Here is a 25,106-nt window from a genome sequence, read left to right as displayed (position 1 = left end):
GGAGTATTGGCTTGGGCATAAGAATTTTGAAAAGCTCTCTAGGTAATACAAATGCAAGACCAAGGTTAAACCACTGCTTAAAAGATAAAGATTAATAACTCCATCATGCAAGTAGTTTACTATATGAAAACAAAAATAACTTCCCTTAATTGAAAGGCATTTAGCTGTTCTAACTGCCATTAGCTTTTGTTTACATTCAAAAACAGCCAAACATTTTATAAATCACATAAAAGACATCAGAACCTTTCTTTCTCATGCTTTCTCTCCATTCACAGGTGGGCAGGGTCAGACTGTCTCCCTGTGAGCTGAACAAAGGCACTTTAGTTTAACATTCAGGCAGAAGGGCAGGGTTCTCTGAGGCAGGCCATTATGTATGATTATAATAACGAAAGCAATGAAAAGCAAGGGTTAAAGTAAAAGAAACAGATCTAACACAGACTCAGATTTTGCTCTTCCCTGTCACACACTCAGGAAAGCAGGGTTGGTGCCCTGGGAGGTGTGTTGAGGGTGAAGCTCAGTTATTAAACAAACACATCAAAATACCTCTAATGTACTCAGCACTATGCTAGGCACTGATGAATAAAACTGGATCACAGTAGTCTTGTAATCAGGCATTCACCTCTACCTTTCAGATGCCCCCACCTCAACCAACACCATGATCACTCTCTCCTTTCCATCAGAGGTTGGACCGTATCAGGAATACAACTGTAATGCCAAATGTATACCTTTGGGGAACTAGTGTTCAAGTTTAACTACAGGTTTGTTAAATGTCAAGCTGTTTTTACTCAAAGATTACTCATAGGATTTAGTCAATCCTAGTAAAAAAGAAATTGATTCTGTAAAGAACAGGTATCTTGGAATATAAAATGACCTCACTAATCATCTGTTTAAATGGTGCTAGGGTAAAAAGTTAAGATTCTTATCTCATCACATCATGTATCACAATATAAAATAAATTCTACTAAGACTGGATTAAAAACCATATAGACGAATATTATCTGATCTCCAGAAGAGGGAAGATGTTTTTAAATATAAAATAAGAGAAATTATTCAAAGAAAAAGATACACTTATATAAAAGTTTTGCAAAAAAATAAAAAGAGGGCTTCCCTGGTGGCGCAGTGGTTGAGAGTCCGCCTGCTGATGCAGGGGACACGGGTTCGTGCCCCAGTCCGGGAAGATCCCACATGCTGCAGAGCGGCTAGGCCCGTGAGCCATGGCCCCTGAGCCTGAGCGTCCGGAGCCTGTGATCCGCAATGGGAGAGGCCACAACAGTGAGAGGCCCGCGTATTGCAAAAAAAAAAAAAAAAAAAACCAAAAAAATGTAAATAACTCAGAAAAAATTCATCACATTTGACAAAGATTCACATCAATAAAGATCCTCTCAAAAAATAAAGCCACATTTCCTTAGCAAAATGGCCAAAGGACATTTAAAAAACGTATCTCCAGTAGAAAAACTAAAACTAACCCAGATATCCAACAATATAAATGCACAGAAAGTTATATTCTCAGGCTAGAATATTATGCAATCACCAAAAGAATTATTTTCAAGAAAAAGTAATAAAATAGAATAAAGCTCAAGGTATATATATTAAAAGGACATAAAATTCTAAAGTCTAGTAAAAATAAACCAGATGTGAGCAAAAAGACAGATACAAATATTTATGTTTTCCCTTTATGCTTCAAAATCTTTACACTAAATACGTATTAATGTAATTAACAAAAAAGTTTCAAAATCCATATCCCTTGATCTAGAAATGTACAATAAGTTTTCCGAAATCTAAAGGAAAACACAGGAAAATACTCATTGCAGTATTATTTATAATAGCAAAAGAAGAAATAAAAGTAAATTTGACATATTTATTTGATACTTTCAGCAAATATTTAAGGACACAGCAAAATATAAATAATGTGAGGGGAAAAAATAATCAAGACATATAATATTTTTAAATAACATGGTCCCAATTTGTTAAAAAGGTGCATATATCTGTATTTGCATAAAGAATGGACTAAAAGGAAACATACCAAAATATAACATTGTTCATTTTAACTTTCTTTGAACCATTTTACAATTTCCAAGTTTTCTATACGATTTTACAATTAATAAAGTTTTCCACCTCATTCCTAAAGACCTGAGAATAGAGTGCCATTAGTAATAACCTGAAAGTTTATTTTAAATTGCTTCAAAATGTATTTACTTTTCTAAACATAGGCAGCTGAGAGCAATTTTTAGAATTTTTCACTAAGTATGTTTAGGCCTCCTTAAAATGTACTATGAAACATAAGCATATTATATGCTGGTATATAAACACAGTACTCTATCAACAGTTAACATTGGCAGTCAATTGTGTCAAAAGTATCTGCAATGGAACTGCTCGACACTGAGTAAATACTGCATGCATAAAATATGAAATGACTTTACAACTAAACAGATGAGGGCTAGAAAGACTATAAGATGTGGCACTCTATTAGCCATGAAAGATATTTCATTGCAAATTTGCCATAACTTAGTCTATTTTAGTATAATTCTCTCCACAACCCAGAAGTTTAAATATAGTGACTATATGGTTTACAGTTACAACAAAATAACTGGCACTTGACTAAGCTTCCCATCTCTTTTCAGACAATGGACAACAGGCAAACAGGGGTATGATAACTGAAAAGAAAGAAGTGAACACTACTTCTCCATCTTTCCGCTATATCCAGCAGCATTTGAGGAAAACAAAGCAGAGAACTTAAGTCCTATTTAGTTCAGGAGACAAAGACCAGAGGTTGGAGAAGCTGAGAAAGCTAAAATTTGTAAGGCAGAAAACTGGAGAGAAGAACCGGGAACAGAACCACTACGGAACTATCATCTAACAACCACAGGGGCTCCCACAGAGCTGGGATACAAAAGATTCAACCAGACAGAGGAGAGGGATTTCACTGAACACTTGGGGTACTTGGTAGAGAATCCAGAAAGGTCACACATACGAATGAGTAGGGCTTCTCTAACTTTAACAGAATACTAGATAAGAATGCTTCAAAACAAGTCTCAAAAGAATGAAGCTTATTTGCAAGTAACCTGCTAGCCAAAATTAAATTCAATACTTTTTAAAGGACAATAGTATTTAGACATTTGACAATGTTATATCACACTGTCCAACACCAAATAAAAATTACTAGACTTGCAAAGAAGCAAGAAAGTATGTCCTATAACTGGGGGAAAAAAACAGATAAACAGAAACAGACCTTAAAATGACAGGCATAGAATTAGCGAACAAGACTCTTAAGCTCTTTAAAATATGCTCAAAGACACAAAGAAAAATGTGAACATACTGAAGACAGAAATAAAAAATATAAAATTGAAAGATCACACAGAATTTCCATAGCTGAAAAACACAGTATTTGTTACTGAAAATTAACTGAATCACACTGCAGAATAAAGGACCAATGAACCTGAGACAGAGCAATAGAAACTATTCAAACTAAAGCTCAAAGAGAAAAAGACTGAAAAAATGTACAGAGGCAATGCTACCTTTAGCAGGATGTAACAGTGTGTAATTCCGAGGAAGAGAGAGGAAGAGGACAGAAAAAAAAACTACTTAAAGAAATATTGCGGAGAAATTCTTGAAATGAGAAAAATATAAACTCACAAATTCAATAAGCTCAACAAATTTCAAGCAGGATAAACTCAACAAATTTCAAGCAGGATAAACACAAAGCAAACTACACCAAGGCATGTAACAATAAACCCACTGAAAATCAATAATAATGGAAAAAATCTTACAACACCTACAACACTACATGCAGTGAAAATATACTTCAAACCTAAGGGGAAATAGATATTTACAGACAAAATCTTAGAAAGTTTGTTGCCAGCAGACCTGCACCATAAGAAACATTAAGGAAAATTATTCAAGTGGATGTAAATTATTCAAGTAGATGCCCAATAAAACTGAATTCGTGCAAAGTAATGAAGAACACCAGAGTGATACAAAAATGGGTACCTTTTCCTCATTAAAAAAAAATCTTTAAATAATAATAATCTATTCTGGAGATTCACAACATATGTAGAAATAAAATATATGGCAATAATTCCACAAGAGACACAGGAGAGAAATAAAATAAACTGGTATAATATTTCTAACATTATGTGTTAAGTGGTATATTATTATGTGAAGGCAGCTATGAGTTAAAATATGTATACTGCAAACCCTAAAACAGCCACCTAAAAATAATAAAAAGAGGTATTAAGGCAACAGAGGTAATAAAATGGAATACTAAAAATACTCAATCTAATAAAATACATTAACAATGGAAAAAGGGGCAATAACAAATGGGACAAGTAGAAAACAATTAGCAAGATGGTAGACTCAAACATAAAATATTGATAATTACATTTAGTGAAAATGGACCAAATACACTGACTAAAAGGTGAAAGTGACAGTCTGGATAAAAAGGTAAGAGATAACTATATGCTGTCTATAAGAAACACACTTTAAATATAAAGACAGAGAGAGGTTAAAAGAATGGAGAAAGATATACCAACAAAGCAGAATCTAGACAAAACAAGGGATACTAACAAAGATAAAGAGGAACATTTAATTACATAAAAAGATCAATTTAGCAAGAAGACCTAATAATCCTAAATGTTTATGTACCTCATAACCGACCTCCAAAATATAATGGAGCAAAAACTGACAGATCAGAAAGAAAACACGAGACTCTCCATAATTATAGTTGAAAATTTCAAAACTCATCTCTTAGTAGTTGGTAGACAAGTAGACAGAAAATCAGTCAGGATATAAACGACTTGAACATTATTAATTAACATAATCTAATTGACATTTATGGTACACTCACCCCAACAACTGCAGAGAATATATTCTTTTTAGGTATGCATGGAATATTTACCAAAATGAACCATATTTTGGACCATAAAACAAGTTTCAATACATTTAAAAGAATTGAAATCAGAGTACAGTATATTCTCTGACCACACATAATTGGAAACCTACAACACCCCAACATTTTAGAAATAAAACACTTTTACATAATCCACAGAACCGTTCTCAAAAATAGTTCCTCATCTGAACCACAGATGACCAAAAATGACTTGAATGACTATTTTCTCAATTCTCCCAAGTATGTTATATAAACAGTATCATTATACAGGCACAGGAGAAAAGAGATGTCTTAATCATTAAAGTGTAATTCTCCCATGAAACCCCAGCTGAGAAAAGCAGAATGAGTCAAAGAGGAAATCACAAGGAAAATTATAAAACATTTAGAACTAAGTAATAATGAAAACACAACACATAAAAAATGTGTGGTATAACCAGTGTATGAAAAGGAAATTTATAGCTTTTGATACAATAGAAAAGAAGAAACATTAAAAATGCAAATTATCAATATCAGGATTGAAAGAGGGAAGATTATTACAGATCTTACCATCATTTAAAGAGTACAAGACTGTTATGAACAACTCTGTCAATTAATTCAACAACTTAGATTGAAATAGACAAACTCCTTACAATACTTAGAACTATCAAAACTGACAATGAAAAGCTAAGAAACTGAACTTTTCATTAAAAATTTTCCCACAAATAAAACACTAGGTATAGATGGCTTCACTGATCAATTCAATCATTCAAACAAGCTTTCAGAAAATAGAAGAGAAAGATATACTTCCAATCACTTTATAAGGCTAACATTTCTCTAATACAAAAATGGTCAAAGGTTTTTTAAGAAAACTAAAGACCACTATGCCTTGTGAAGAACAATAATCTTTAATAACATACTAGTAAACCAAAGCCAGCCATATCCAAAAGGGGTCATACATCATGACCAAATGAAGTTTATCCCAAGAATACAAAGTTGGCTTAAAATCCAAGAGTCAATTAATATAATTCACACAATAACAGAATAAAAGGAAAATCATAGGATCATCTTAATAGAAACAGAACACCCAACAATTCAGTATCTTTTGAACCTAGGCGCCAAGTTCAGCTCTCACTAACCCACCTTAGACGGGGGGGGGGGGGGGGCGGTTAGCGGCGCTGACTCCCATGCAGCTGAAAGAAGCCTTACAGTAGGCCCTCTGTATTCACAGTTCTGCATCTGAGAACCAACTGTTCAACTGCTTGCAGATCACGTAGTATCAATACTATAGTAAAAAAAATCTATGTATAAGTGGACCTGCCCAGTTCAAGCCTGTGTTGTTCAAGGGTCAACTGTATTATAGTTACATTTTAATATGCTCTTTTTTTGTCTCCATTGATTCTTTTATTTCATATGTATTTTTGTAAGCCACATAAGTAACCTGGAACAAAGTAGAGAGTTATCAACAAATGTAAAATACCTTATTCAGTGAAATAAACTGAAATGCTTCAACTAAAAAAATATATATATATATTTTGATAATAAAAATTCCCAGCAAACTAGGGATAGAAGGGAACATCTCAACCAGATAAGAGAATCAAAAAATGAGTATAGATAACATCATACTTAATTAGGAAAAACTAAACTTTTCCCCCTAACATCAGGAACAAGTCAGTGTTGTCCACAGATCACCAATTCTATTCAGCATTTTATTGGAGGTCCTACCTAGGGCAATAAAGGAAGAAATAAAAAATTAAAGGCATAAAAATAGGGGAGAAAAAACTGACTTAATTTGCAGTGGTGACCATGTATGTAGAAAATCCTACCATCAAACAATCCTGGTAGAACTAGTGAATTTACAAGCCAGTAAGATACAAGGTCAATATACAAATGTCCATTGCATTTCTATATATAAGCAACAAGCAACTGCCAAATAAAATATAAAGAATTATCATTCACAATAATTTAACAAAACATAAAACACTTAGGGGATAAAGGACATTAGAATATGCCACCCCCAAATACACCACTTTGGCATAAGGATTATTTTGACTGAAGGCAACTGAGAGGCAGATGCAGAAGGAACTCTATGCCCTACCCCTTTCTGCCTAAAAGAAGAACACAAATGTCCCCTTTGTGAAGCATACCCTCCTGCCCTCTCCCAAACCAGGAACAGCAGAAAGACTCAGTCACTGGAGATGACTCTTTTCACTGGCGATGGCTCCAACTTAAGTCTGCATAAGAAACTTCAATAAATAATCCTTATCTACCAATTAGTTTTCCCATATAGTTACCTTCCTACAATTTACCACCCTAGAAGCCCAAATTCTTTCTCCTTTGGCTAGTCAGGACACAATTTACCACCCTTTGTTAAAATGGCATATAAGCTCCCAAGCCTAACTGCTTCTTTGGGTTTTCACTTCTTTTCTATGAGGGCCCCCATGTGCATGTGTAATAAATCTTCTCTCCTGCTAATCTGCTATCAGTTTAATTTGCAGGTCTCAGTCACTGAACCTAAGAGGGTAGAGAAGTTTTTCCTCCCCTACAGGGACAAATTTAACAGAACATCTGCAAGGCCTGAATAGTGAAAACTACACAAAAGTTATGAGATAATTAAAGAAAATGTAAATAAATGGCCATAATGTGGGCCAACATTATGTGAGCTATACAAAATACATTTCTAAATCTGATATAGCCAAGAAACCATGAGTTTGCAACCTCTGCTCCGGATGTTCTAAATTTTATCCTTGAAACAAACCAGACCACCAGAAAACTGAGTACTCAGGCTACAGTACTATTTTTTTTTAACCCAACTGAATTTTAACAGAAAACCCTTCGCTTACATTCTGTAGAAACAATATAAAGCTTGTTTACTTTTGGAATGATGAAGTTATTTATTACAACAAGCAGTTCATCCAATACAGGGGCCCAAAGAAAAAAAATTTCTGAGACCTAAATTGCACGAAATATATCAGTTATCCAGATCATGTAGTATGGTTGTGCAGTTTATGAATAACACAAACCTCAAAACTCATCAAGTTACTAATTTGGCTCTGGTTGCTAGTAAATTCAATCTAAGTCTAGTATTTATATATTGTATATGCTTTTCTGTGTACTACTTTTACCTCTGGTCTTCATTTACTAATTCTGCCTTTTGTATTTTTATTTTTTATAATATATACTTTTATAAGCTACTTCAAATTCTTTTGTGGGATGAAATATCTTTTACATAAATACAGAAGTAATTTTTTTAATTTAAAAAGAGCCAAGGTATCCATATTAAAGAATTTAACATTTACCAAGGACATACAGAGACATTAAAATATTTTAAATGTACACAGTTTCGCATTACTTTTTAAGAGCAGAAAAGAGTAGGAGATAATCAACTTGAAAGGAAAGCTAGAGAGAGAAAACCCTAGGGAAGGAGTAGGACTTTGAATAATGAATAGATGTTGAAGAGGGTAGCAGGTAAACAATGTAAGTACTAACAGAATATTAGAATACAATGTAAAGGCAAACAATTCATATTAAGTATGGTAAAGATAAAGTTGGGTGGGTATAAGAATGTCAAATAAAAGATAGTTACATGAGCGATACATGAGAGATACACATCATCATCTCAAACTTTTTGTTTAGACGTTACTGAAGCCACTGTCTTAAGAGTTCTAGTTGACTTTTATATCTAGAAGGGACCTTAGAGAAACTATATGGTACAATTTAACTTTAGAGATTAAGAAGCGCGAGAATAAAAAAAAAGCTTATTTCAAGTAATATACGAAGACTCTAAGTCTTAGAACTCCAACCTACTGATCACCTGGGTTGATTTGAGTAATGTGATTAACTTTTAGTTCTTCTTCCATGTATATACCTGACCAAAGATAAGAGTTCAAAGAACTTCCCAAGAGAAAAAGATAGGAGGATAATTCCTTCACTGTATAACTCAAATTAAAATGACAGGGCTGGGGCTTCCCTGGTGACGCAGTGGTTGAGAGTCCGCCTGCCGATGTAGGGGACACGGGTTCATGCCCCGGTCTGGGAAGATCCCACATGCCACGGAGCGGCTGGGCCCGTGAGCCATGGCCGCTGAGCCTGTGCGTCCAGAGCCCGTGCTCTGCAAACGGAAGAGGCCACAACAGTGAGAGGCCCGCGTATCGCCAAAAAAAAAAAAAAATAATGACAGGGCTTCCCTGGTGGTGCAGTGGTTGAGAATCTGCCTGCTAATGCAGGGGACACGGGTTCGAGCCCTGGTCCGGGAGGATCCCACATGCCGCAGAGCAACTGGGCCCGTGAGCCACAACTACTGAGCCTGCGCGTCTGGCGCCTGTGCTCCGCAACAAGAGAGGCCGCAATAGTGAGAGGCCTGCGTACCCAGATGAAGAGTGGCCCCCACTTGCCACAATCAGAGAAAGCCCTGGCACAGAAACGAAGACCCAACACAGCAAAAATAAATAAATTAATTAATAAACTCCTACCCCCAACATCTTCTCAAAAAAAAAAAAAAAAAGAGAAAGAAGCATTTACTGTGTTCAAGATACAATGCTAAGTCACGGAAGACACCAAGAATAAAACTATTCACAGAAAATCATATAATAACACTATAAGCTCAAGACAATGAAAAAGGAAGCCTATTAAATATACTCTAGAAATACTTAAAAATCAATGTCAACATAATTCAGCATTCTCACTTACCTATCACACTTTATAAAAGATATATTCTTTGTAATTCATAAAATATTTAAATGATGATCCACCTGACAAGATTTTTTTCAAATGACATTTATAGGGCTTAATCTTAATATTTTGGTTTTTTAAATAAATAAAGTTTCATAGAAGAAAGCAATTTTCCATCTACTATTATCTCCATTTACTTTATTTCATAGATAAAACCAAGAAAATCAGGAAAAAGAAACTGAGAAAGATATTTTAGGAAGATAACGAATATTGTACAAATGTGACAAAATAATAAAAAGGAAAACTTTCCAATGTCTGTGAACACTTAAACACCAGCACAAGTTTTTGGAAAATCTTAACCAGTATTTCCTATGGAACATAAGAATTCAGAAACTGTATTTCTCAAACTTGCTTAAATGGTTCATACAAATACATGTTGATCTTTTTATGATGACAGTGCATAAATTACAAATGTAGAACATGTGACAAAGACTAGGGAAATGGCAACAGGACAAATTCAAGGTTAGAACCAGTTAAGGATAAACACTAGTTAGACAAATGAGAAGGTCAACAAATGAGAAGGTCTGTAATCAAGGAGTTAGGCTGGTCACAATATTCAAACATCAAGTAGAAGAGCAGAATCTAGACCATCTGTAGCAGGAATAAGAAATCAAAATAAAGTGGGCAGCAGGCATCAAAACTCAGAGAAAGAGGCTAAATGATAAAAGTTCTGAGACTAAAGAAGGAATTCAGAGAGCAGAAAACACCAACAAGCAGTTTAACACTGGCTCAACACTGCTCCTCATCTCAACAGTCCCTTGGAATTTGGAGGTTGGGAGAAGAGTTGCAGCACTTAAGAAGTGTAAAGACAGAGAGGTGCAGATGTAACTGACCATCTTTTCCTATGGGACCACGTGATTTCAGTGCCAATTTCAAAATTAAATTATGGCAAAAACACAGTACATATAAATACAAGAGGAAAGTATGAAGTAGATTTTAAATGACTTAATTTGCTACTATGCAAAGAAATTTGAAACAGCTTAGTCTTTGGATAACCAAGATATATATTATCTTAATCTCATTTTTCATTTTCATAGACAATATCAAATAGAACTTAGTCTCAAAGAAAGAACTTCTGTGACTGCATGAAAACCAGCTGGCACCTGTGACAGAATATAGAAAAGAAGCCTAAAACCTTCAAAAAGAAACATATTCAAATTTGACAAATACTTCATATACTTGTTTCTACTTGCTAAGATAGGAATATTCAAATAGTTATAAAGTCCTTTCCTAATCATTTAGAACTGTAACATATGACATTTGATGAAATTTATAACCCATTTAAGTTTTTAATTATCCTTACCAAAATCAAAAGTGTTACTTACGGAATGTTATTCCTCAAGCAAAACCACTTTCTACTTATGTCTAGCTTCTTTCACTCACTATTTCACTCGGGAATCCTCAAAATCCTTTTTCATAAATTCTGAATGACTAATCTAGGGCTTATAATTGTAAAGCAGTATTTAAATTTTTTCCCACAAAATGTTTCCCATGTCTTAAATCTGCTACATTGTAGTTGAAGGAAAAAGAAACCTAGAAAGAGTGACAAAAGTGATTAGAGAAGTTGGGACTATGTGATAAATTAAGAAATTTGATAAAATGGTAAAAGAAAACATTTTAATCAAATAGACTTAAATCTAAATCTTAGTTTTATGCCATTACTGACTGTAAACTTGGGCAATATACTAAACCAGCGGTTATTCAGGTATGGTCCACAGGATCCATGGGGATCCTCAAGACTCTTTCAGAGCGTCTCTGAAGTTAAAACTATTTTTATAATACAGTACTAAAATGTTATTTGCCTGTTTCACTGTGTTGACACTTGTACTGATGATATAAAAGTAATGGTGGGTAAAACTGCTGTTCCCTTTACACAAATCATGGCCATATCACAAATCATCATATTCTTCTGTCATGCACTCATAATTAAATGAAAGAAAAAAAAAAGGTAAGTTTCCATTATGAAGCAGTAAAAAGTACTAATTTTAAAATTTTCAACCTTGAGTATATTACTTTTTAATATTCTGTGTAACAAAATGGGAAACATTTCTGCTGCATACCAAGGTACTGTAGTTGTCTCAAGAAAACACTTATATAAATGTGAGCTAAACCAATAGTATTTTTCACGAACACCAATATCATTTCAAGGAAAACAACTCACTTTCTTTGTCATCAGTGATAAAATCAAGCTTTCAAGTATACATTACAATTTTGGAAAACATATCTGTCACCGAATGTGACAGCTTCCCACTTTTTTACTTTTCTAAGGAGAACAGTGGTGATATTAGCAAATGTTATTACTGCAGAATAAAATGCAGCAATATTTGGAAGTCAGTAAATCAGTATTTTCCAATTGCCAATGTATGGTGCTACAAAATCATGCACCAAAAGATCTATTCAAAACACACAAAAAAACAGTGGGTTTTAATTGAACAGAGTTCAGAAAATTCATTGATAATGTTTCAGATTACACACTGCAACTGACCTCCAGGAAACCCCCATTTGAGTAGTTTTAGGAGTGGTATCAAAGAAGAACATCCACAATTATCAAAAGGGTTATTAAAATATTCTTCCCCTTTTTTAACCCTCATATAAACGTAAGACATTTTCTTCTTAGACTTCCTCCAAAATAATGTATTGCAACAGACTGAATATAAAAGCAGATATATGAGTCCAGTTATCTTCTATTAAGCCAGACTTAAAAGATATTTGTAAAAATGTAAAATAAGGCCATTCTTCTCAGTTGTTTTTCTTTTGGATAACAGTTTTTTTAAATAAAATTATGTTAACATGCAATGACACAATCCCTCTGTATAATAACTTAAATTTTCAACAAATTGTAACTAATGTGGTCAATTTCTATTGCCACCATAAAATTATGTGGGCATCCTATGTACAACATATACCTATCTATTGACATATAGCCAGTTAGTTAGAAGCATGATTCCATCCAAGACCAATATTAATGGCCAATATTAATCTAACCACTCATTAAACCAAAAGTTATCTCACATACATTTACAAACACCTCCTGAAAGACCTTTGTCTTGGCACATCTGGAAGCTATATATTAAAACTGAACCAATGATTAAGCAGGACTTTGACACTCAGCAAGTTTGTAGTGATCAAGTCATTTCACATCAGACTGAGTTCTTCAGTCAAGGGTCAGAACAGGGCGCCTAACAATTCAGAACCAGGAAAAGTGCCAATGTTGCTACATGTATATGCAGGTAATACATGATGTAGACTTTTCCTAATGCATGCTGCACAGCATCCTCCACATTAACCACTGGACTATGTTGGATTAATGTGGGACCAGTGGCATTTGGATGACCCTGCCTTTACTCTCATGTGAGACTAATAACAGATTAATTCACATACCTCTAGTTATACTATCTTTTTGCAAGCTGTTTGAAGCCTTTATACTCCACTAAAATATCAGTCTTCTTTAGAGGGATTATTAAATAACATAAGTGTATCTCTTAGTCATCTTCTACTACTCCTATATGCATTCTCCCAAAGTTGGTGTGTGAAAGCAATGTTGCAACTTCTGCCCCTCTGTTCAAGATAGACTCGACTTTCAAATAAGAGTATTCATAAAGCATAATATAGCAGGGGCATGAATGTGTGTATGTAGAGTGTATGTAAGCATATATCTGAGTGTGTTGCATGAAAATACACATATATACATAAGAGTATTCATAAAGCATAATGTAGAATGAACATAGATGTGTGTATACAGAGTATATGTAAGCATATATGTGAGTGTGTTGCATGAACATACACATATATACATACACATTATGTATAACAACATACTGATTGAATTGGTAATAGAAAAATCTTTACAGATAAAAAGATGAAAATGGGATCTAGGGGACATTCTAGACAGCCTGGCATTCATAAATATGCATAACAATTAGATAAGCACAAAAAGATAACGTAAAGGTGCTTAAAGAAAAATATCTGCGTACTAAAAAATTCAGAATGCTAAAAACATGGGTTTCAAACTATTCAGATGAACAAATGAAGTAAAATACTAGTATTCGAATACAAATCTATACACATCCTGAATCCAAGAATGTTTAAATACCAATGACAGACAGTCTATCTTCTGAATTTTTACTTTTATGAAGCAAAGTTAGCTGGACTAATAAGCTCATTGAATTTCAAGTGCCTAGCATGTTAAAGATGCTCAATACTGGAGCTAATTTTAAATTATAAGATTCAATCTGCCCCAAATGTCTAATCTTTCCAAAGCCTCTTAATGAATGGAAAATGTTACTTACATTAATTCAAGTAATTTACATATTTAGCTAAACTTTTCTGTCTCCAGATCAAATTATATTTATGTCATAAGAGTAACTCCAACTATACCTAGTGAAAAATGTCACCAGTATTATACTAACTATATAGATACAGAACTTTAGAAATCCATGGAAGACTTACTGATAAAATATATAAATGATGTGCATTACATAAGCCAATCTATTTTATAGACTAAAAAGAAATATAGGAAGTAACTGTCAAAAGAGTCTACTTCACAGAGATTTTATATCATTACTAAAAATAATTTTTATGATAAATAGCAAATGGACTTCCCCTGTTTAGACAAAAATACACTATTTACCACTAGTCCATAATGGTGACAAATCAAAAGAAAACAACAGTGTCCCTGTGACTCTTTCAAGCTTATTTTATTAAAAACCCTCTGATGTCAAGATAAATACAGAAAAAAAATGGTTCCATAATAAACCTACTTAATATGTTTAAATCTGCCCCTTAATTTAGTTACACCCTAAACAGTTCAGCCAAATCCTCAACCACTGAATCTCTAAGGAACGACGACAGAGATTTAAGGCTTTTAGATTATGCATTACAACCTGTCAAATCAAATACAGATGAAGCTAGAAACTGGCTCTAGCTGACAAAGGAACAAGATTGGGCATGAGAGTTATTATACTTAACACTGTAAATATATATATATATATTTTTGCGGTACACGGGCCTCTCACTGCTGTGGCCTCTCCCGTTGCGGAGCACAGGCTCCGGACGCACAGGCTCTGGACACGCAGGCTCAGCGGCCATGGCTCATGGGCCCAGCCGCTCCGTGGCATGTGGGATCCTCCCGGACCGGGGCACAAACCCATGTCCCCTGCATAGGCAGGCGGACTCTCAACCACTGCGCCACCAGGGAAGCCCTGTAAATATTTTTATTTTCAAAAACTTGCTACTTTTTTAAAGCAAAAATACATCAAATGCTATAACCTGAAGAAAGTATTTTGAATTTGATTAAAATTAAAAGATTTGTGAAAATGAAAATTTCTCATTTCTAAAGCAATTCTTATAGAAAAACTACTAAACATGGTTCAAATAGAAACAATGAAACCGGAATATATAGTAATCAAGTTTCTGAAATGACCTTTCGTATGTTTTATATTTTCATATTTAAAAAGCTTATGTATAAACTTAAGGTTTATATACATAGCACTTGGTCACACAAATTTGGAATATACCCTTCCAAAAAAAGTTTGGAGGACTTTTTCTTCTTACTGATCTTTCTGAGTACTAAGACTCATTATTATATATGACTTAGAGGAAGAACATCAAAATTCTAAAATTATAATCAGCAAAAATAACATAAGCAATACAAAAAAAGAGATATTTACGTAGGCTCCCAGCCCTTTTCCATCATCTGTATTTGGCTATTTTCCTGAGTATTAGTTAAGGTGGGCAAAAGGAACAGAAACACTTTGACTACTTTGGTTTGGAGAAGAAAATTACTGACTGGATTATTTGCATAATTAAAACAACCAAGTTATTCTATTAAATCCATTATCTTGGAGAGTTGAGAAGCAATGATATAAGTTGAAATCAAGCTTTTCCAGTTTTACTATAAGTTTTAGAAACTTACAGTATTTTACTCAAGATTTTGATGATCATCTAAAAATTGAGGTTAAATACACAGGGGTATATATAATAAACAATCACAATTTAAAAGGTAAACCACAACATTATGAGAATTAATCTGCACTAATTCACTGATATTGATTTTGTTTTCTTTTTATTAATACTTAAATAAAAGCACCTTTTAAAAATGTATTATTCAAAGGACCAAGTTACATTCAAAGAAGAAAAAAATAGTAGGAATTCCAATGTTTAATGTAAATAATCAGAAATCTATATAAAATTCCAGATGCTCAATAAACAGTCATAAAGATGAAAATTATGGTGACAAACTTCACATATTAGAAGTTTGTTTGGCTCAATATTAGATACAATAATAAAATTGTCAATGTGACATATAGATGAACTTCATTATTAGATATTTACACAAGGAGCTAACCCATTAAAAATTTTTTTCTAGAAAGTTCACTGTATAAAATATATCTATCCACTTGCAATATGAGGTACTTTAGAATATGGTATATTTAGCCTCAGAGTTAGCAAGTCTATTCTTTTTAAGCTTTTATTTTTAGCATTAGGTCATTATTAGCACTTTTAATTTTAGAAAGGAATATTTTATTACTAGTTGGAAAATTTTCACTTCTAGCCTGCCAGTAACTGACAAATAGTTAAATAAAATAATATTAAATAAAGAGAAAACTCAGTATGGTTTAACGCGACAGGTGTATAGGAACCAAATTAAGAGAAACTGAAAACTAGGACAAACAATCAAAATTAGAGGTAAAATAACCTCTGTAACTAACTAGTGACTATGAACAAATTAGGCAACATGAAATCTTAACATGACATTAAACACTTCTGTGTTTAGTGGGAATAATGAAAAACCAATTTTTAAGATAGTATTAGAAAAACCTATACTTAAGGCATAAAACTATGCCCAAGTGGGTTTCCCCCAGAAAATAAATAAGACTTCTAAAATCTGTCATATGCTGAAATTTTAAATGGCCAAAGAAAATGTCATATAAACTTACTGAAATCTATAAGGTACGCTTCTTTCAAAATCCAAAGCAAAATTTTTAAGAAGCAAATAAATATGTCCCACTAGAACTTTATAATTAGACTTGTTTAATCTGAACCACTAATAGTCATGTGACCACTGCTAATTATTGAAGTTCCTTGATGAAAGTATATATCAATATTTATAAGATACACCATACCACTTCTAAGGAGACTCACTAATTCTATCAAAATATGAAAAAGAAAAAGAAAGGAAAAGAATGGAAATTAACCAGAGAATTCAACTCAGACAATAGCTCTTAGGAGAGGGGTAAAGAGTATGTTGGCAGGTGTCTGCAAGGAGCTAGATAATACAATGGAATCAGTTTTCATTCTGCAGAACAACCATGAGACTTGCTGCAATGTCAGCTCCAAGCATACACTGAGGGACTCCAGAAAATGCTCATTGATCATGCAGCACTTTATAATGCGCATAGGATTTTTTCTCTTGTTAACCCCACCTAGCTTCCCTTTGCAGCTTATTCTCCCAGGCCCTCTCCCCCTAACAAATTCTCTTCCTGAAGATAGTAAAATATTTAACGAATTATCTTAACAGTCTAAGTATTAGGAATACCACTCACCAACATGAAAATTAGCCAGTTTTTTTTTAATGGGGGGAACCCTACAACCCCCAAAATAAGAAAATGTAATATACCATCAAATATTTGTATTTATATCTATATATATAAATACAAATATTTGATGGTATATTACATCCAAGGCCAAAACCAATTATAGTTTCACTTTGACATGTATTTTCTTGAACTGATTTATAAGCAAATAGGTTCTATGACACTGACACAAACAGGAAAAAAAAGAAAATATAATTTAAAATTCTCATGACCCAAAATGCAGATTTTTGTGAGCTCTCAAGCATTAGTTAAATTTTACAGTCTTTTAATTTTTAATTTAATAATTTATTTTATAATAAAGTCACATTAAAAACCTAGAAGCAGAATGTATCAGCTAAATTAAGCAATTAGATTAATATATATGCTTAATTTTACCCTAGAAACTAAAATAACCAGCTATTTTTAATAGTTAACTGCAAGCAGAGTTTTGGGCTTAGATATGTAAATGAATTCTAAGACATATGATACTAAACCTACTCAAAGCTGCTTTGCAGACCCCACCTTCTAATGAGTTAATCTAAAGGTCACCACCAGCACAAGGCTTTTTATTAAGTCCGAGGCCCTTTCTTTCTTTTTCTTTTTTCCCCTATCAAACATATATCTACAATTTACAAAACATTAGGTTTAAACAAAATAAGGTTTTAGTAATCATGTGAACTAGATTGGCACATTCTCACACAGAATAAGGTCTGACCGTATCTTGCTTTTATGCTCTGCCGCTCTTTGCTCTCTCCTCTAATCTATTCATCTGTAAAATAATTTGGCAGATAAGATTTCTTTGTTCAGATTTCAACTTTCATTTCATTTACAAACCTAGCCCTACCTCAAGAATGTCTTCTAGAACATATGCTTCCATTTCAGCCGCTGTCTCCACCATGTTTTATCAAACTGCCATGTTTCTTACTGCACTATGATTAGATCATTGCCAGCAGGAACACTCCTCTGTGTCAGCAAGGGAACAGGAAATGGAATGTTCTATTACATGCCTAAAGCAGCTTAGCTGTTCACTAGCCAGGAATCTACCAAAAGAGCAGGGGGTGACTCACTGTGTATTTTTTAAAGATACAGAAGCTCTATTCCAAAGCAAACTTCTGTCAAGTAATTTCAACAGGCAAAATAAAGTCTCTTATTTTACCATTTCAAATTTTAAAACTCTAAAATTTCAAAAAAGAAATAATAACATTTTATTAAAACCTATTTAAACACGTCTGGCTTCCTGGTTGAACAAAAGAGGTTGAAGTGGGTTACGTAGCAATTTATCCTTAGTAAAGCCTTGTAGTAAGATTAATGGCTGTATTAAATACGCAAAGAAGGAGGCAAGGTAATACCAAATCAGGAATTTGTTACATCAGCCATGTGTATTATGTAACACATATATTACAGGTGCTGACTTGAGGGTGCCAAAAGTAATAATTTAATGTAGTTTTTTAATGGTAAACTGGTTTTCTATAAACTAATCTGTTTGGAAATATCTAAGAGAAATGAGATTAACATTCAACAGATTTACAATCACTGAAGCAAGCCATAACACATCACGGTTATATGCATTTTCTAGGAATGTCTTTAACCTCATTTACTCATTTACAAAGAAATGGCCTCCCCCTCACCTTATCATAAATACTACAAGAGACTAAAATATTTCAGAATGAAATTCAGAAACACTGTTTCTGGATCATTTAATAGCAAATAAAGTGGGTGAGTAATGGTAGAGCTAATTTTATATTTATCACTGTAACTGAGCCTCACTTTAGTAAAATTTTTTACTTTGTCAAATTTCTTCCTTATATAATATATAATATACAAAATGCAATGGGAGAGAACAATGTTTTGTGCTCTGCAGTATTAACAAAATAACCCTGTACTTGTGAGAGTGCCATACAAACTGAACTTGAAGTGATCCCTCAATTAGGTTAACCAATCTAACTCTAAGGTGAACAGTTCTTCTAGTCTAAATTTTCCTAACCTAACTAGAGAAAGTGAATTTTTTGAAGGAAAGGAAAACGACAGGAAAGACCATTCACATATGGTCAAATCTCAGTGATGATATGAATGGCCTTTCCAGTAATGTCTCCTCAAAGTGATGCCATGTTTTAGTAGAAAGGTTTTGTAATTCTCCTGGGCCTTAGTTTATTTATCTATAAAAAGGGATAACATTCACTCAACAATGGATTTTCTACTGTATATCAGAAACTGTCCTGGGTACAGTCAACAAAACAGATAAAATTTCTTCTAAACAGGTTTATAAGAAGATTAAATGAGATAAAGTATCTACTACTCAGTTTCTGATATTTAGGAGACATCCTCACTGTGTCAGGCAATATACAAGTCATTGTTTTTCAAATAAACATGTTATTTAACCCTCACAATACCCTAGGTGATAATAATTCAAAATAATAACATTAATAATTACCTTGTGCTTACTATATGTGATACACCACTTTAAGTGCCTTGTATATATTAACTCATTAAATCTCACAATAATCCTAAAAGAAAGGTAGCTACTATTATCTCCATTCTGGAAACTGAGGTACACAGACGTTAAGCAACTTCCCCAACTTACTCGCAACTAAGCTAATTAAGTTAAGAAGCTAAGATATGGACCCAGGTACTTGACTCCAGAGTCTGTCCTCTGAACCATCTACTATACTTCCTCCAGATGATATGACCCTCATTTTACGGACGAGAAAATCAAGTCGCAGACAGTACATAGTTATATAGCAGAGTTGAGATTCAAACCCAGAAGGGTCTGACTTCAAAGGATGTGTGAAATTAATGGAAAACAAATGATATTAAAAATGTTTTCCCTCAGACCATATACAGCGCTTTCATTTATGTATGAGTGTGTCTGGTATTTGGAGGTTCTCAAACAAAATAATGTCCATTGTTAAGACACAGCTTATGAAGAACCAGAAAACTGATCTTACTATTTTCCTCCTTCTAGCTCAATCCGTTCCATACTTCAAATAAACTGCTTCATCCTTAGATTAGGAGAAGTCATCAACGAAGTTTCTGTTTCTCAAACCTTCTTCCAACAGAAGGAAGTAATGGTAGATTTGAATTCAAGGAACTCATATGTTCATACATTCTTATTTCCCATAAGCCAAGAATAGGCTTTCCAACTTTGACAAGAAATCGGGCCCCCTAAGATTCAAGTCAATCAAACCATTCACTGTCTCCTTCCCTCCTGTTTAGGATTATACGGTGCTTCCCTTATGTTTTCTGACATATACTGTTAAGTTTTTACTAATAAAGATGTGATCATGGCTTTCTTACAGAATTACAGATATTTATATATCATTTATCATGTCTCTCCCTTACGGATCACAAGCTTGATGAAAGCAGGCAATGCTCTGTTTGCCAAGGTATACCCAGGGCCAGCACAATCTCTGGCATAGAGCAAGGACTTAAGTATTTGTTGATTAAATAACAAATGCATGAATAAAGGAATCATCTGATATCCAGTTTTGTATCCTAATCCCTTTTAAATTATTGCTACCACTAGGAATTATTTCTGATGACAAGGACATGTGTTCTGTGACTATTATCTTTAGGTCACTGAAATAAGATATTAGAAATGTTGAATATAAACAGAATCTATATTTGAGAATTTCTGTAATTTAAAAAAAAAATAAATTTATTTATTTATTTTTGGCTGGGTTTCCGTTGTTGAGCGCGGGCTTTCTCTAGTTGCAGTGATGGGGGCTACTCTTCATTGTGGTGGGTGGGCTTCCATTGCCGTGGCTTCTCTTGTGGAGGAGCATGGGCTCTAGGTGCACGGGCTTCAGTAGTTGTGGCACGCAGACTCAGTAGTTGTGGCTTGCGGGCTCTAGAGCACAGGCTCAGTAGTTGTGGCGCACGGGCTTCGTTGCTCCACGGTATGTGGGATCTTCACAGACCAGGGATTGAACCCGTATCCCCTGCACTGGCAGGCAGATTCTTAACCACTGCGCCACTAGGGAAGTCCCTGTAATTCTTTGTTATACAGCAAAGTAATTATTTATTCTTAATTTTATTTTCTGGTTCTTTTGTTAATATGAGGACCTATGCCACAGCATAGGATACTTTGGGCAAAAGGGTGTGTGAAAAGAGATTCATATACATCTGCTATTAAGACCCTACATCCTAATAGTAAGCCACTTTCCTTCTAGTTCAACCTCAATTTGTAGGCAAAAAAACCTGTTTTCCCAATATGCCTAAAATGGATTTCAAAATCTTTACTTTTCACCTATGGCAAAAGCATTAAAGCATAAATGATAGTTAACCTACTTACAGTTATGCAAACAAATACAAACTAACAGATGTAAGTGACTTAAATCATAAAGGAAAATACTTACTACAATAAGAAGATTCAAACGTCCAAAGTGAAGAGAAAAGCCTCCCATAAAAAGTGGCGGAAAAGGACAGAAGAAGCTTAATAAATACCAAGACTGCATAAAGGAATCTTCTGAAAGTTACAATTTTATTTAGGACCAGCACTGATTTCTTTGAACAAGGAGCAAAGAAACCAAACACACACACACACACACACACACACACAGAAATATGTTGACAAGCAAGCAACCCTATTTTGTATGGTTTAACATTTTGTTGATGTTTGTTCCTCCACATAAAACTTTTTTTTTCAATCAAATATTCCTTGTAAAGAAGTTCTGCTCCCATCAAATATTTTTTTCTATTTAGGGAAGGGCGAGACTTTTCAAAATCCACATTTTCAAACAAAACAAGGACAAATAATTGGTTGCAGCATAAATATAATTATTTCACCCACCTACATAAAAACAAACTACTAGAAAAACAAAATATGAACCAACTTCACCTCTCAAAATGTGTGAAATGTAGTCATTACTTTATAACATCTCTATTTTTCTTTTCTACTGTAAGTTATATTTTAGCAGAAGTGTAAAATAGCCTGGACTAAGCATAAGTGACATACATACATTAAAGAGTTAAACAGAATTTAAATTAAAAGGATAACAAAATATGGTCAAATTTCTGATACCCTATATACATTATTAAAATAACTCTATCACCATGAATTTACCTTATATTTCTCCTAAACCAAATCATGCCACAATATGACTGGGGGTTCTCGATATATGTCTTTTTTTTTTAACTTATTTATTTTATTTTTTTTAGTTTTGGATGTGTTGGTTCTTCATTGAGGTGCATGGGCACGGGCTCTAGGCACGTGGGCTTCAGTAGTTGTGGCTCACGGGCTCTAGAGTGCAGACTCAGTAGTTGTGGTGCACGGGCTTAATTGCTCTGTGGCATGTGGGATCTTCCCGGACCAGGGCTCGAACCCGTGTCCCCTGCATTGGCAGGTGGATTCTTAACCACTGCGTCACTAGGGAAGCCCTCGATATATGTCTAATGTAAGCACAGTAATATTCTTTTCATTACCACCACAGATTACTTTCTTTTTAAAAAAAAACTATGGTTTTTAACTGCAAAGTAATACATGTACATGGAAAACATTCCTATATAAAAGAGAACATAGGGAAAAGTAAACCTATCTCTCACCAACTCCTAAAAGCACAACTAGTGTATTCTTCCAGAAATAACCTATATATATAAAGCATATCTTAGTGTAGATTATTTTTTATACAAATGGAAGCATATTGTACATACTTTTCTTCATCTCCATTTTAAAAATGTAATACTCCGTAATTGTTTCAGATTAGTATATGTATCTCTTTGATTGTGATAGTTGCTCAAATTTTCACTAAAAAACTGTACTATAATTTATTTAATCAGTTCCCTTTTGATGGGCATTTGTGTTGCTTCAACATTTCACAATACTGCAATGAACATGCCCAAAAAAAGGGCACACATATTTTGCACATACCTGAATATAACTGTACTATAAATTTCTTGATGGGTACATGTATTTAAAACTTTATGTTACCAAATTGCCCTCTAAGGTTGAATTTACACTCTGACAGTGAATGAGACTGCCTGCTTCCCTACAAATAATAAGTATTAATGATACAAAGTCTATTAAGAGAAACCCAGATCAGAAATAAGCATGTTTTAAAACATGATTCTAGATTTATCCTTACTCCCTCACCATTTCCACTTTTCAAGGAAATGCAAACGAAAATTACATCTCCTCTCATCTAACTTCTGTTCCCTTAACAAAAAAAATACATTAATTCCCTGACAGATTAAGAATAAATTTATTTACCACAAAAAAAAAAAAAAAAAGGAGCCACAATGCAGATTCTATCTATATGTATGTACTTGGAGAAGACGGAAGAATGGTGAATCAAATGACACTTTTGAAAAATCTACTTCGGTTAAATACAACTTCCACCCAGGTTTAATGGACTCTTTAACTAAGTTGTGAAGTTTCTGCCGGAATTCAGTATTATAAAGATCCAGAATTCTTTGGGTATGTTCTTACTAAACTAAATTAATAAAATATTGTTGGGTATTCATTTGTTTGCCTTCCACATTTATTTCAAACTATTCATTTCTAAAGCATAAATTTCTAAAGTAATCCTTCCATCATTCTTGGAAAAAAAATTGAACGCAAACTAAGATGAAGAAGATAGGTTTTTACTAACACAAAGAGCACTAAACAGCTTCTATCACAGCTTCTTGACATGTATCCCAGGTCAAATTTTTTTTTTTTTTCTTTTTGCGGTACGCAGGCCTCTCACTGTTGTGGCCTCTCCCGTTGCGGAGCACAGGCTCTGGACGCGCAGGCTCAGAGGCCATGGCTCACGGGCCTAGCCGCTTCGCGGCATGTGGGATCTTCCCAGACTGGGGCACGAACCTGCGTTCCCTGCATTGGCAGGCGGACTCTCAACCACTGCGCCACCAGGGAAGCCCCCAGGTCAAATTTTGATGATAATGTTTAAAAATAAGAATGATTAAAACTTCACCAGAACCTCCAAAATAAATGTTAATAGTTGGACAGGCTTCTAGATGTGTGAGGAACACCTAAAAGGCTTAGGTTACAAAGGATTAAGTAAGGATATATAAAATTATAACCTAATATATAAAATCATGCAAAGGCCATCCATTAGTATATTCTAAATGTGAGGAAGGATATTTATTGCTTAAATAAAATTTTTCTCAAGGCTAATGCTATAAAAAAGCCCTAGTAAACTTTCTTTTGAAAGATCATCATTACTATTTTGATCATTCATTTATACAAATATTTACTGAGTGCTTACTAGGTGACAGGCTTTATACTACACAATGCATATAGAATGACAAATAGTTACTGCACCTTCAAGAGTCTATAATCTAGAAAAACTTGATCCTGATTTTCAACAGTCTAAAATCAAAATCTTCAATGATTTTTTCATCTTCTCTAATATATAGTCCCTTTCCATTTTTCTTTAATCTAATAAATAAAACTCAAAACTCCATTCAGAACAGTACAGAAAGTATTATTATATTTAAACAAATATTTCATCCAGATGTGTCCCATGTATAGAATTAAATACAACCACAGTCTTGTCCAAATATAAGTAACAGACTAAGCAAAGTAAGAAACAAAACAGCTTTCCCTCCTTTCACATCTGCAATTACAGTTGTGCCTGCTGGACACTTGCACTTGTTGTCTCTACCGATGCTAGGTCACACCATGAATTCATTCTTTTCCTAGTATTTCACAATAGGTTCTATGTATACAAAATTGACAAGATTTTTATTGTTTTTGGAGAACATTCACCTCCCAAATTTGTCTGTACAACATTTCAAATAAAAATAAACAAGTACATATATAATAGGAATAACTTACTTCAACATTTTTTGGTTGTTTCAAATAGGCTAAATCTACTGATAGTACAGTGCTCTCAATTTCTTCTGTTCCAAAGCAACAAGTATCTACCAACAAAAATAAATATACCACACACACACACACACACACACACACACACACACACACACACACACACACACACACA

At 33.9% G+C, this 25,106-nt stretch overlaps 1 protein-coding gene across 3 annotated transcripts in view; it reads right to left on the bottom strand.

Annotated features, from left to right (window-relative positions):
* ANKRD17 (ankyrin repeat domain 17) overlaps positions 1-25,106 on the bottom strand; it is a 157,254-nt gene that overhangs the window by 107,120 nt on the left and 25,028 nt on the right. The window contains exon 1 of one of the 3 annotated variants that reach the window (XM_007467570.1): positions 18,011-18,151. The exons of the other annotated variants lie outside the window; for them this stretch is intronic. Within the exon in view, the coding sequence (XP_007467632.1) occupies positions 18,011-18,064 (54 nt within the window). The 5' untranslated portion in view covers positions 18,065-18,151. Of the gene's footprint in view, positions 1-18,010; positions 18,152-25,106 lie in introns of those variants that run through there. 3 annotated transcript variants of the gene reach the window in all.

The sequence above is a fragment of the Lipotes vexillifer genome, unplaced genomic scaffold (genome assembly GCF_000442215.2).
Source record: "Lipotes vexillifer unplaced genomic scaffold, Lipotes_vexillifer_v1.1 scaffold1176, whole genome shotgun sequence".
NCBI classification, from domain to species: Eukaryota; Metazoa; Chordata; class Mammalia; order Artiodactyla; family Lipotidae; genus Lipotes; species Lipotes vexillifer.
The sequence above is the reverse complement of the archived record's forward strand: the minus strand, read 5'-3'. Positions and strand labels throughout refer to the sequence as shown.